The sequence below is a fragment of the Mirounga angustirostris genome, unplaced genomic scaffold (genome assembly GCF_029215605.1).
Source record: "Mirounga angustirostris isolate CCGP_5_RB_7025 unplaced genomic scaffold, mMirAng1.0.hap1 SCAF_3, whole genome shotgun sequence".
Classification (NCBI taxonomy): Eukaryota; Metazoa; Chordata; class Mammalia; order Carnivora; family Phocidae; genus Mirounga; species Mirounga angustirostris.
Genome location: NW_026991711.1, coordinates 186,627,116 through 186,641,245, shown reverse-complemented (window position 1 = coordinate 186,641,245; position 14,130 = coordinate 186,627,116). Strand labels below are relative to the sequence as shown.

Below are 14,130 nucleotides of genomic sequence, written 5' to 3'. Positions count from 1 at the left end.
GATAGCTGCCCAAAACGTTAAACCTGAAAGAAGATATTTGAGCTGAAAGCGGTGGCAAAAATGAGCAAGGAGGTCCAAAACCATATGAGGCTGAGATGGGCCTTGGAGGGCAGTCAAGCTATTATTATTTATCTTACTTTATAGATGAGTAAACCAGGCAGAAGAGGTAAAGTGACACTCTCGAGTCCATACGATTACCTCAAGGTCATGGGACATGAGGAAGGACAGCTACATCACTTGTGAATTACACAGTGTTTCACGGCTACAACTACTTCCAGCCCTGAAAGTTATCAGTTCGGCAGAAGGAGCGCAGCAGTGGCACTTGGGCCCCAGGTCTGGTTGCAGATTCATCACCAAATCACCTTTTTGTGGTATTATCATCTTTCTCTCCCTGTCACATTTTGGAAATTGACTAAATCTGATATATTTCTCAACAGTACAGCTACATAAAGCAATACGGAAGTAGGTTTGTTACTAAAAGCATAGAATAAAGCATGATAACTTAGACATTTAGTTACTGAAAATGGAAAATGTATACTTTTTTTAAATTAAAAAAATTTTTTTCTTTTTACCTTTTGGTTTGCCTCTGTTCCATAGGGCTCTGTTACTCAGAGTTTGGATTCTATGTCTGCCTTTCCTTCTCACTGAGAAAACAAAAATATAAAATATAAAATATAAAAATGATGCTGCTTCCTTTGGCTCTCACAACAGGGTCTTCATCTGTTAGGACCCAACGTGAGCTGAAGGGGATCACGAAGCTCCCTTAATGCCTGATCATAACACCAAGAGGGGACCTTATAGTCATCTCAAGCTGTTGTGCTCAGCCATGGCTGCTCAGCGGAATCATATGGGGGACTTTTGAGGAATACCAATGCCTGGGCTCCACCCAAGAAAAACCTGTGAATGTGAAGTTTTTAAGGGTTTGCAAACGATTCTAACATGTAATGAGTGTTAAGAACCTATTGCTCTAATCCAATGCCCTACATCTCAGGTAGTCAAACAGAGACTCAGAGACATTATAGGATTTACCCATGAATCAGAGGTAGACCCAAAATTGCCCCACTCAACTGAAGTTCCCACTCCTACAAACATGCAGAATTGCATTAACCCAATTCTAAAGTCTTTGGAGCAGACCATGTGATTGCTTTCCTAAAAAAGTCATTCTTTATCCCGATTCAAATGTTTGTGGCTGGATGCATATCTCTACAGAAAATCTCTCTGCTTCTCAAAATTAAACTATTTCCAATTATCTCGTCAAAAAAAAAATAAAAATAAAAATGATGCTGCTGACATGCTACTAAACAACCAATGAGTCAATGAAGAAATCAAAGAAGAAATAAAAAAATAGATAGAAACAAATGAAAATGAAAACACAACAGTCCAAAATCCTTGGGACACAGCAAAAGCAGTTCTAAGAGGGAAATTTATAGTGATACAAGAATACCTTAGGAAACAAGAAAAATCTCAAATACATAATCTAACCTTATACCTAATAGAACTAGAAAAAGAACAAATAAATCCCAAGGTTAGTAGAAGGAAAGAAATAATAAAGATCAGATGAAATAGAAACAAACAAACAAACAAAAAACCATAGAAAATACCAAGGAAACAAAGAGCTAATTATTTGAAAAAATAAGCAAAATTAATAAACTCTTAGCCAGACTCATCAAGAGAAAAAGAGAGAGGAAACAAAATCAGAAATGAAAGAGGAGAAATAAGAACAAATACCACAGGGCGCCTGGGTGGCTCAGTTGGTTAAGCTACTGCCTTCAGCTCAGGTCATGATCCTGGAGTCACAGGATCGAGTCCCGCATCGGGCTCCCTGCTCGGCGGGGAGTCTGCTTCTCCCTCTGACCCTCCTCCTGCTCATGCTCTCTGTCTCTCATTCTCTCTCTCTCAAATAAATAAATAAAATCTTAAAAAAATATATTATTATTTAAAAAAAACAAGAAAAAAAAAAGAATACCACAGAAATGCAAAGGATTGTAAGAGACTGCTATGAAAAATTATATGTTAACACATTGGACAACCTACAAGAAATGGATAAATTCCTAGAAACATACACAATCTTCCAAAATTGAATTAGGAAGAAATAGAGAATCCAAACAGACCAATTACTAGTAATGGAATTGAATTGACAATCAAAAAACTCCCAACAACCAAAAGTCCAGGACCAGTTGGATTCACAGGTGAACTCTACCAAACATTTAGAGAAGAGTTAATACTTGTTCTTCTCAAACTATTTCAAAAAACTAGAAGAGGAAGGAAAGCTTCCAGATACATTCTATGAGACCAGCATTACCCTGATACCAAAACAAGACAAAGACTACAAAAAAAAAAAAAAAAAGAAAGAAAAGAAAAGAAAAGAGAACTATAGGCCAGTATCCCTGATGAACAAAGATGCAAAAATCCTTAACAAAATATTAGCAAACTGCATTCAACAATTCATTAAAAAGATCACTCACCACAACCAAGTGGAATTTATTCTAGAAATGCAAGGATGATTCAATATTTGACAATCAATCAATGTGATACACCACATCAACAGAATGAAGGATAAAAATCAATCTATGAAAATACTAACAACATTTTTCACAGAACTAGAACAAATAATACTAGAATTTATAGGGAACCACAAAGACCCCAAATAGCCAAAGCAATCTTGAGAAAGAACAACAAAGCTAGAGGCATCATACTCTGAGATTTCAAAATATATTACAAATCTGTAGTAATCAAAACAGTATGGTATTGGCAAAAAAAGAGACACACAGATCAATGGAACAGAATAGAGAGCCCAGAAATAAACTCACACTTATATGGTCAATTAACCTCTGACAAAGGAGGGAAGAATATACAATGAGGAAAAGACAGTCTCCTCAATAAATGGTGCTGGGAAAACTGGACATGCAAAGGAAGGAAACTGGACCACTTTCTTATACTATATACAAAAGTAAACTCAAAATGGATTAAAGATCTAAAGGTGAGACCTGAAAATGTAAAATTCCTAGAAGAAAAGACAGGCAGTAATCTCTTTGACATCAGCCTCAGGAACATTTTTCTGATCTGAGTCCTCGGGCAAGGGAAATAAAAGCAAAATAAACTATTAGGACTACACCAAAATAAAAACTTTTGCACAGTGAAGGAAAAACATCAACAAAATGAAAAGGCAACCTACTGAATGAGAGAAAATATTCACAAATGATATATATCCAATAAAGGGTAAATATCCAAAATATATAAAGAAGTTATACAACTCAACATTTAAAAAATTGGTTGAAAATGGGTAGAGGATGTGGACATTTTTTCCAATGAAAACATACAGTTGGCCAACAGACACATGAAAAGATGTTCAGCATCACTCATCATCAGGGAAATTCAAATCCAAACCACAATGAGATATTACCTTATACCTGTCAGAATGACTAGAATCAAAAGGACAAGAAATAAAAAGTGTTGGGGAGCCTGGGGGCGGAGCAAGATGGCGGAGGAGTAGGAGACCTGGATTTCGTCTGGTCCCAGGAATTCAGCTGGATAGGGATCAAACCATTCTGAACACCTACAAACTCAACAGGAGATCGAAGAAAAGAATAGCAACAACTCTCTGAACAGAAAAGCGACCACTTTCTGGAACGTAGGACGTGCGGAGAAGTGAATCTGAGGCGATATTCGGGAGGATAGACGGCAGGGGAGGGGGCCTCCGTCGGCCGCTTCTGGCAAGTGATAGAGCTGCGGAGCACAAAATCGGAACTTTTAGAAGTCGGCTCCACTGAGGGACGTCACTCCGGTGGCTAAGCTGGGGGTGGAAGCCTCGCGGGACAGTGTGGTCTCAGGACCCTCGGGGTCACAGAAAGACCGGGGGTGCCTGAGTGCAGCAGAGCTCCCAGGTATCACAGAGGGGAAGCCAGCTGCAGAGATGGAGCCCAGGCGCGTGCTCTCAGCTCAGGGTTGTCATAAACCATGATCTGCGGCACAGTCGGGCCACTGCTCCTCCAGCAGGGACCCAACAAGCGGCAGATCCGGAGAGACTCCCCTTCCTCCCCTGGGAGGAGCGGTGCAGGAGTGCACCGCAGGGATCTGCTGGGTTTGGAGATTCCACCTGGGGTCGGGTGCCAGAGATAGAATCGCGCGGTCACAGGCCAGGTGAGCACGGAGTGTGGCCGGAGACCGGGGAGACGGGAGTGACTGACGGCTTTTCTCTGGGGGCTCACTGAGGAGCGGGGCCCCAAGTTCTCGGCTCCTCTGGGGTGGAGATTGGGAGGCCGCCATTTTCACTCTCCGCCTCCAAAGCTGTACTGAAAGCTCGCAGGGAACAAAAGCTCCGGAGAGCAACCCGAGCAGATTATTTAGCCCGGACTGGGCAAGGGCGGGGCAATTCCACCTCCGGCAAAGACATTTGGGAACTACGGCAACAGGCCCCTCCCCCAGGAGATCAGCAAGAACAGCCAGCCAAGACCAAGTTTACCGATCAATGAGAACGGCAGAACTCCAGCGCTAGGGGAATACTGCACATAGAATCCATGGCTTTTTTACCATGATTCTTTAGTCTTTCAAAGTGAATTTTTTTTTTGAATTTTTCTTTTTCCCTTTTTCAACCAAAATCTTATCAATCCTTTTTTTAAAAAATCTTTTTTATTTTTCATTTTTAGAGTCATATTCTATCCCTTCATAGTAGTTACCCTTATTTTTGGTATATATATATAAGTTGTTCTCTCTTTAAAATTTTGGGAAACAGTTTCTTCTAACAGATCAAAATATACCCTAAATCTCTAGTGTAGGCTTTGTTCTAGTCTCCTGCCTGATCACATTCTCTCCCCCTTTTTTTAATCCTCTTCTTTCTTTTTGCAACCAACATCTTATCAATTCCTTTTATAAAATCTTTTATAATTTTCATCTTTACAGTCATATTCCATCCCTTCATCATATTAACCCTTATTTTTGTACATATATAAGTTTTTCTTTCTTTAAAATTTTGGGAGGCACTTTCTTCTAACAGACCAAAATACGCCCAAAATCTAGTGTGTGGCACTAATCTATGCACCAGCCTGATCATATTTGATCATATTTGATCATATTCTGTTTTGTTTTGTTTTGTTTTGTTTTGGTTCTGTTTGTTTGTTTTTATCTTTTTCTTTTTTCTTTCCCTTTTTTCCCCCCTGGTTTCAGGTCTTTTCTGATTTGTTTAGTGTATATTTTCCGGGGACGTTGTTACCCTGTTAGCATTTTGTTCTCTCATTCATCTATTCTCCTCTGGACAAAATGACAAGACAGAAAAAATCACCTCAACAAAAAGAACAAGAGGCAGTACCGACTGATTAGGGACCTAATCAATACAGACATTAGTAAGATGTCAGAACTAGAGTTCAGAATGATGATTTTAAAGATACTAGCTGGGCTTGAAAAAAGCATGGAAGTTATTAGAGAAACCCTGTCTGGAGAAATAAAAGAACTAAAATCTAACCAAGTCGAAATCAAAAAGGCTATTAATGAGGTGCAATAAAAAATGGAGGCTCTAACTGCTAGGATAAATGAGGCAGAAGAGAGAATTAGTGATATAGAGGACCAAATGATGGAAAATAAAGAAGGTGAGAAAAAGAGAGATAAACAACTACTGGATCACGAGGGCAGAATTTGAGAGATAAGTGATACCATAAGACAAAACAACATTAGAATAATTGGGATCCCAGAAGAAGAAGAAAGAGAGAGAGGGACAGAAGGTATATTGGAGCAAATTATAGCAGAGGACTTCCCTAATTTGGGGAAGGAAACAGGCATCAAAGTCCAGGAGGCAAAGAGAACCCCTCTCAAAATCAATAAAAATAGGTCAACACCCCAACATCTAATAGTAAAACTTACAAGTCTCAGAGACAAAGAGAAAATCCTGAAAGCAGCTCGGGACAAGAGATCTGTAACCTGCAATGGTAGAAACATTAGATTGGCAACAGACCTATCCACAGAGACCTGGCAGGCCAGAAAGGACTGGCATGATATATTCAGAGCACTAAATGAGAAAAATATGCAGTCAAGAATACTATATCCAGCTAGGCTGTCATTGAAAATAGAAGGAGAGATAAAAAGCTTCCAGGACAAACAAAAACTAAAGGAATTTGCAAACACAAAACCAGCCCTACAAGAAATATTGAGAGGGGTCCTCTAAGCAAAGAGAGAGCCTAAAAGCAACATAGACCAGAAAGGAACAGAGACAATGTACAGTAAGTCACCTTACAGGCAATACAATGGCACTAAATTCCTATCTTTCAATAGTTAGCCTGAATGTAAATGGGCTAAATGCCCCAATCAAAAGACACAGGCTATCAGATTGGATAAAAAAACAAGATCCATCGATATGCTGTCTGCAAGAGACTCATTTTAGACCCAAAGACACCCCCAGATTGAAAGTGAGGGGGTGGAAAACTATTTACCATGCTAATGGACACCAAAAGAAAGCTGGGGTGGCAATCCTTATATCAGACAAATTAGATTTTAAACCAAAGACTATAATAAGAGATGAGGAAGGACACTATATCCTACTTAAAGGGTCTATCCAACAAGAAGATCTAACAATTGTAAATATCTATGCCCCTAACATGGGAGCAGCCAATTATATAAGCCAATTAATAACAAAAGCAAGGAAACACATCGACAACAATACAATAATAGTGGGGGACTTTAACACCCCCCTCACTGAAATGGACAGATCATCTAAGCAAAAGATCAACAAGGAAATAAAGACTTTAAATGACACACTGGACCAAATGGACTTCACAGAAATATTCAGAACATTCCATCCCAAAGCAACAGAATACACATTCTTCTCTAGTGCCCATGGAACATTCTCCAGGATAGATCACATCCTAGGTCACAAATCAGTCTCAACCAGTACCAAAAGATTGGGATCATTCCCTGCATATTTTCAGACCACAATGCTTTGAAACTAGAACTCAATCACAAGAGGAAAGTCAGAATGAACTCAAATACATGGAGGCTAAAGAGCATCCTACTAAAGAATGAATGGGTCAGCCAGGAAATTAAAGAAGAATAAAAAAATTCATGGAAACCAATGAAATGAAAACACAACTGTTCAAAATCTTTGGGATGCAGCAAAGGCAGTCCTAAGAGGAAAGTATATAGCAATACAAGCCTTTCTCAAGAAACAAGAAAGGTCTCAAGTATACAACCTAACCCTACACTTAAAGGAGCTGGAGAAAGAACAGCAAATAAAGCCTAAACCCAGCAGGAGAAGAGAAATCATAAAGATCAGAGCAGAAACCAATGAAATAGAAACCAAAAGAACAGTAGAACAGATCAACGAAACTAGGAGCTGGTTCTTTGAAAGAATTAACAAGATTGATAAACCCCGGGTGCCTGGGTGGCTCAGTTGGTTAAGCGACTGCCTTCGGCTCAGGTCATGATCCTGGAGTCCCGGGATCGAGTCCCATATCGGGCTCCTTGCTCAGCAGGGGGTCTGCTTCTCCCTCTGACCCTCCCCCCTCTCATGTGCTCTCTCTTTCTCATTCTCTCTCTCTCAAATAAATAAATAAAATCTTTAACAAAAAAAAAAAAAAAAAAAAAAAAAAAAAAAGATTGATAAACCCCTGGCCAGACTTATCAAAAAGAAAAGAGAAATGACCCAAAGAAATAAAATCAGGAATGAAAGAGGAGAAATCACAACCAACACCAAAGAAATACAAACAATTATAAGAACATATTATGAGCAACTATATGCCAGCAAATTAGAGAATCTGGAAGAAATGGATGCATTCCTAGAGATGTATCAACTACCAAAACTGAACCAGGAAGAAATAGAAAACCTGAACAGACCTATAACCACTAAGGAAAGTGAAGCAGTCATCAAAAATCTCCCAACAAACAAGAGCCCAGGACCAGATGGCTTCCCAGGGGAATTCTACCAAACATTTAAAGAAGAATTAATACCTATTCTTCTGAAAGTGTTCCAAAAAATAGAAATGGAAGGAAAACTTCCAAACTCGTTTTATGAGGCCACCACTACCTTGATTCCCAAACCAGACAAAGACCCCATCAAAAAGGAGAATTACAGACCAATATCCCTGATGAACATGGATGCAAAAATTCTCACCAAAATACTAGCCAGTAGGATACAACAGTACATTAAAAGGATTATTCACCACAGCCACGTGGGATTTATTCCTGGGCTGCAAGGTTGGTTCAACATCCACAAATCAATCAATGTGATACAATACATTAATAAAAGAAAGAACAAGAACCATATGATCCTCTCAATAGATGCAGAAAAAACATTTGACAAAGTACAGCATCTTTTCTTGATCACAACTCTTCAGAGTGTAGGGATAGAGGGTACATACCTCAATATCATAAAAGCCATCTATGAAAAACCCACAGTGAATATCATTCTCAATGGGGAAAAACTGAGAGCTTTCCCCCTAAAGTCAGGAACACGGCAGGGATGTCCACTATCACCACTGCTATTCAACATAGTATTAGAAGTCCTAGCCACAGCAATCAGACAACAAAAAGAAATAAAAGGCATCCAAAACGGCAAAGAAGTCAAACTCTCACTCTTTGCAGATGATATGATATTTTATGTGGAAAACCCAAAAGACTCCACCCCAAAACTGCTAGAACTCATATAGGAGTTCAGTAAAATGGCAGGATATAAAATCAATGCCCAGAAATCAGTGACGTTCCTATACACCAACAACAAGACAGAAGAAAGAGAAATTAAGGAGTAGATCCCATTTACAATTGAACCCAAAACCATAAGATACCTAGGAATAAATCTAACCAAAGAGGCAAAGAATCTGTACTCAGAAAACTATAAAATACTCATGAAAGAAATCAAGGAAGACACAAACAAATGGAAAAACATTCCATGCTCATGGATTGGAAGAACAAATATTGTGAAAATGTCTATGCTACCTAGAGCAATCTACACATTTAATGCAATCCCTATCAAAATACCATCCACTTTTTTCAAAGAAATGGAACAAATAATCCTAAAATTTGTATGGAACCAGAAAAGACCCCAAATAGCCAGAGGAATGTTGAAAAAGAAAAGCAAAGCTGGCGGCATTACAATTCCAGACTTCCAGCTCTATTACAAAGCTGTCATCATCAAGACAGTATGGTACTGGCACAAAAACAGACACATAGATCAATGGAACAGAATAGAGAGCCCAGAAATGGACCCTCAACTCTATGGTCAACTAATCTTCGACAAAGCAGAAAAGAATGTCCAATGGAAAAAAGACAGTCTCTTCAACAAATGGTGTTGGGAAAATTGGACAGCCACATGCAGAAGAATGAAACTGGACCATTTCCTTATACCACACACAAAAATAGACTCAAAATGGATGAAAGACCTAAATGTGAGACAGGAGTCCATCAAAATCCTAAAGGAGAACACAGGCAGCAACCTCTTCAACCTCATCTGCAGCAACTTCTTCCTAGAAACATCGCCAAAGGCAAGGGAAGCAAGGGCAAAAATGAACTGTTGGGACTTCATCAAGATAAAAAGCTTTTGCACAGCAAAAGAAACAGTCAACAAAACCAAAAGACAGGGCGCCTGGGTGGCTCAGTTGGTTAAGCGACTGCCTTCGGCTCAGGTCATGATCCTGGAGTCCCAGGATCAAGTCCCGCATCGGGCTCCCTGCTCAGCGAGGAGCCTGCTTCTCCCTCTGACTCTCCCCCCCCCCATGTACTCTCTCTCATTCTCACTCTCTCAAATAAATAAATAAATCTTTAAAAAAAAAAAAAAAAAAAAAAAAACCAAAAGACAACCGACAGAATGGGAGAAGATATTGGCAAATGACATATCAGATAATGGGCTAGTATCCAAAATCTAGAAAGAACTTATTAAACTCAACACCCAAAGAACAAATGATCCAATCAAGAAATGGGCAGAAGACATGAACAGACATTTTTCCAAAGAAGACATCCAAATGGCCAACAGACACATGAAAAAGTGCTCAACATCACTCGGCATCAGGGAAATCCAAATCAAAACCTCAATGAGATACCACCTCACACCAGTCAGAATGGCTAAAATTAACAAGTCAGGAAATGACAGATGTTGGCGGGGATGCAGAGAAAGGGGAACCCTCCTACACTGTTGGTGGGAATGCAGGCTGGTGTAGCCACTCTGGAAAACAGTATGGAGGTTCCTAAAAAAGTTGAAAAGAGCTACCATACGATCCAGCAATTGCACTACTGGGTATTTACCCCAAAGATACAAATGTAGGGATCTGAAGGAGTATGTGCACCCCAGTGTTTATAGCAGCAATGTTCACAATAGCCAAACTATGGAAAGAGCCAAGATGTCCATCAGCAGATGAATGGATAAAGAAGATTTGGTATATATATACAATGGAATATTATGTAGCCATCAAAAGGAATGAAATCTTGCCATTTGCAACAACGTGGATAGAACTGGAGGGTATTATGCTGAGCGAAATAAGTCAATCAGAGAAAGATGTATCATATGACCTCACTGATATGAGGAATTCTTAATCTCAGGAAACAAACTGAGGTTTGCTGGAGTGGTGGGGGGTGGGAGGGATGGGGTGGCTGGGTGATAGACATTGGGGAGGGTATGTGCTATGGTGAGCGCTGTGAATTGTGTAGGACTATTGAATCACAGACCTGTACGTCTGAAACAAATAATACATTATATGTAAAATAAAAAAAAAGAAGAAGATAGCAGGAGGGGAAGAATGAAGGGGGGGAAATCGGAGGGAGAGATGAACCATGAGAGACTATGGACTCTGAGAAACAAACTGAGGGTTCTAGAGGGGAGGGGGGTGGGGGGATGGGTTAGCCTGGTTATTGGTATTAGAGAGTGCACATTCTGCATGGAGCACTGATGTTATATGCAAACAGTGAATCATGGAACACTACATCAAAAACTAATGATGTAATGTATGGTGATTAACATAACATAATAAAAAAAAAAGTGTTGGGGAGGATGTGGAGTAAAATGCACCCTTGTGCACTGTTGGTGGGAATGTAAACTGGGGCAGCCACTATGGAAAATAGTATGGAGGTTCCTCAAAAAATTAAAAATAGAAATACCATACGATCCGGTAATTCCACTACTGGGTATTTATCCATAGAAAACAAAAATACTAATTCAAAAAGATTTATGCATTCTTATGTTTATTGCAGCATTATTTATAATAGTCAAAATATGGGAGCAATTGAAGTATTCACTGATAGATGAATGGTTAAAGAAGATGTGGAGTGTGTGTGTGTGTGCGCGCGTGCACGCACACGCATGAGAGATGGAATATTACTCAGCCATAAAAAGGATAAGATCTTGCCATTTGTGACAACCTGGATGGACTTAGAAGGTATTCTGCTAAATGAAATAAGTCAGATAGAGAAAGACAAACACCATTTAATTCCACTTATATGTGACATGTAAGAAGTAAAACAAATGAAAAAACAGACAAACAAAAAGCAGAAACAGATCCATAAATACAGAGAACAAACTGATGCCAGAGAGGAGGAGGTGGGGGATGAGCAAAATGGGTGAAGGAGAGTGGGAGATGAGCAAAATGGGTGAAGGAGAGTGGGAGATACAGGCTTCTGGTTATGGGATGAATAAGTCACAGGTATAAAAATTATAGCATAGGGAATATAATCAAGTCTAGAGATGGTGACTGTATGGGGAACCAGCTACACACCCACTGACAGTAGGACCATGAGAAGGCATGATTCTCATGGGATCCTCTGGGGAAGGGAGGAGCTCAGTTAGCTTTTCCTGAAAGTATTCTGTCCAGAAAGATGATCAGAATGGACGAGATGACCCTGGCAGGGGTGTGGACCTCCCTTAAGGGGAAGTGGTAGGTAATCAGCTGGAGCTCCTACATTAGAGGAACTTCGGTGGAGAGATTCTTTCTAAAGAGGGGCTCTTTAAAGAACCCACAAACATGGCTCATGCATCCTCTATATGTGGGAGACATGAAGGACATAGCCCATAAGAGGGCTATTCCTGCCCCTTACGTCCTTCTCTCCCTCTTCCACAACTTGAACTAGCTAAAAGCATAGATACTGAGCAGGGTTAGACAAGATTGTGGATAAGAGAAGAGGCTGGCCTCACCCAACTTCCTTACTGCATGTTTTCCAGTTGCAATATTATATTAGCTCAGGCTCTTTAATATTGAATAAGTATATCATTGCTGCCAAAAAGGGATTGGCACAGCTCCGGGGCTTACCTAAGACTTCATCTTGGGGCAGGAAGAGAACTGTTTCAGAGAACAGTTTTGGAAAGGAAGTAGAAGGAACAAAAGTAATTTGTGCTTAAACTACCAATTCCAACATTTTAACAAAGCAGGTAAGACAGGTTTCACAAAAACTCAGAGGAACAAAAATCTTGGACCTGGGTAAGTATAACCTAAGAAATAGCTAAGATGAAATAAGTCAAACTAAGAAAGTCAATTATCATATGGTTTCACTTATTTGTGGAACATAAGGAATAGCATGAAGGACATTAGGAGAAGGAAGGGAAAAATGAAGGGGGGGAAATCGGAGGGGGAGATGAACCATGAGAGACTATGGACTCTGAAAAACAAACTGAAGGTTCTAGAGGGGAGGGGGGTGGGGGGATTGGTTAGCTCGGTGATGGGTATTAAGGAGGGCACGTACTGCATGGAGCACTGGGTGTTATACAAAAACAATGAATCATGGATCACTACATCAAAAACTAATGATGTATTTTATGGTGACTAACATAACATAATAAAATAAAATAAAATTTAAAAAAAGAAAAAGAAATAATTAAGCTGAAATAGGCAAATATGGAGATAAAACGATAGAGATGCTAGAGATATATGTATATATTTATTTATATGTTTAAATTTTATATTATTTACATAAATATATGTGTGTAATACATATATATATAAAATGGGAGGAGCACAGTTATATATATGTGTGTGTGTGTGTGTGCATATATATAAAATGATAAGATGACAGAAATAATCAGAAGAAATGGAAAGGAAACAAAATGTATCCAGATATGTTTCGACTCCCCAAGAAAAGCCCAGCCACCTCTGAGTGCCATATAAGCTTAGTAGCAGTGTTTCATATGGTATGATGTTAAAGAATGAACAAAAGAAAGAAATTCTATAAGAAGAACAAGTAGAATGGGAGAGGGAAGGGGGAAAGAAAGGAGACAAAGAGGAGGAAGAAAAGGAGAAACACAATGGAAATAGCAATTGCAGAACCGGGTGCAGAGAATGAAGCATCACTCATCTTTTTCATCGTCTGCTGCATGGACACAGTAAGACACATGCTCTACTTGAGTTTGGTTTAAATAACTGTGTCCCAGGCTTAGATCTGATGTGATACCAGGACTCTAGCTTCTGCTTAATTAATTCAAGTTCCCTCTGTCTGTTTCTCCTTGTTCTGTTGAGGGCTATGTTCATTAGTTACAACAAACCTTTCTAACATTTTCCCCTGGTCCCTTATTTCCCATTCAGGGCTAGCTTGTCTCTGGCCATGTGTTACAATCAGGTTCCAGCTCCTATTCTTGCCAAGGGTCTTAGGTGACAAGAGGCCAGGTTTGAACCAACAGAGTCTGAGTTTTCCTCCAAATATGAAAAAGTCAGTGACTTTGGATAAAAACGTGAAAGGCAAGTAGGCAGATTTCTCTTTGTCCCCCACAATCATTCTCTCTTTCTTCCATAGGAATAGAGTTACAGCTGAACCCATGGCTGCTCACTACAGATTATATTTCTTGGCCTCACTGGCAGCTAGCTCTGGCCATGTGACCAAGTTTTGGGCAATAGGATGTGAACAGAAGACTCTGGATCTTTCCATTAAAAGAAATCGATAGGTGATATCCCGGCCCATTTTCCCCATTCCCACTGGTTGGGAGACAATGGCAACCAGACTAGCTTTTTTGGACCCAGAGAGGGAAACTGTGTGTTGAGGAAGGCAGTTTCTTCCTTCCCTTTCTGGACTGTTTGATGAAGAGAAATAAATTATATGGTTTAAGCGACTGTATTTCGGGCTCTCTTTGTTACAACAACTTAGCCTGTACTCGAAACAATTCATTATTTATAAAGCCAGTTGGGAGATTTCAGGGGTGCAGCAAAGATGGGTCTGGCAGGAAGATCAGGGTTGCAGTAA

At 39.7% G+C, this 14,130-nt stretch overlaps 1 protein-coding gene across 12 annotated transcripts in view; it reads right to left on the bottom strand.

The window, feature by feature from the left end:
* Window positions 1-14,130, bottom strand: part of SP100 (SP100 nuclear antigen) — a 97,072-nt gene that overhangs the window by 15,199 nt on the left and 67,743 nt on the right. For all 12 annotated transcript variants that reach the window (XM_054505971.2, XM_054505963.2, XM_054505964.2 and 9 more), the window contains one exon: window positions 573-644. In XM_054505971.2, coding sequence (XP_054361946.2) covers window positions 573-644 — 72 coding nt within the window. The remainder of the gene's footprint in view (window positions 1-572; window positions 645-14,130) is intronic.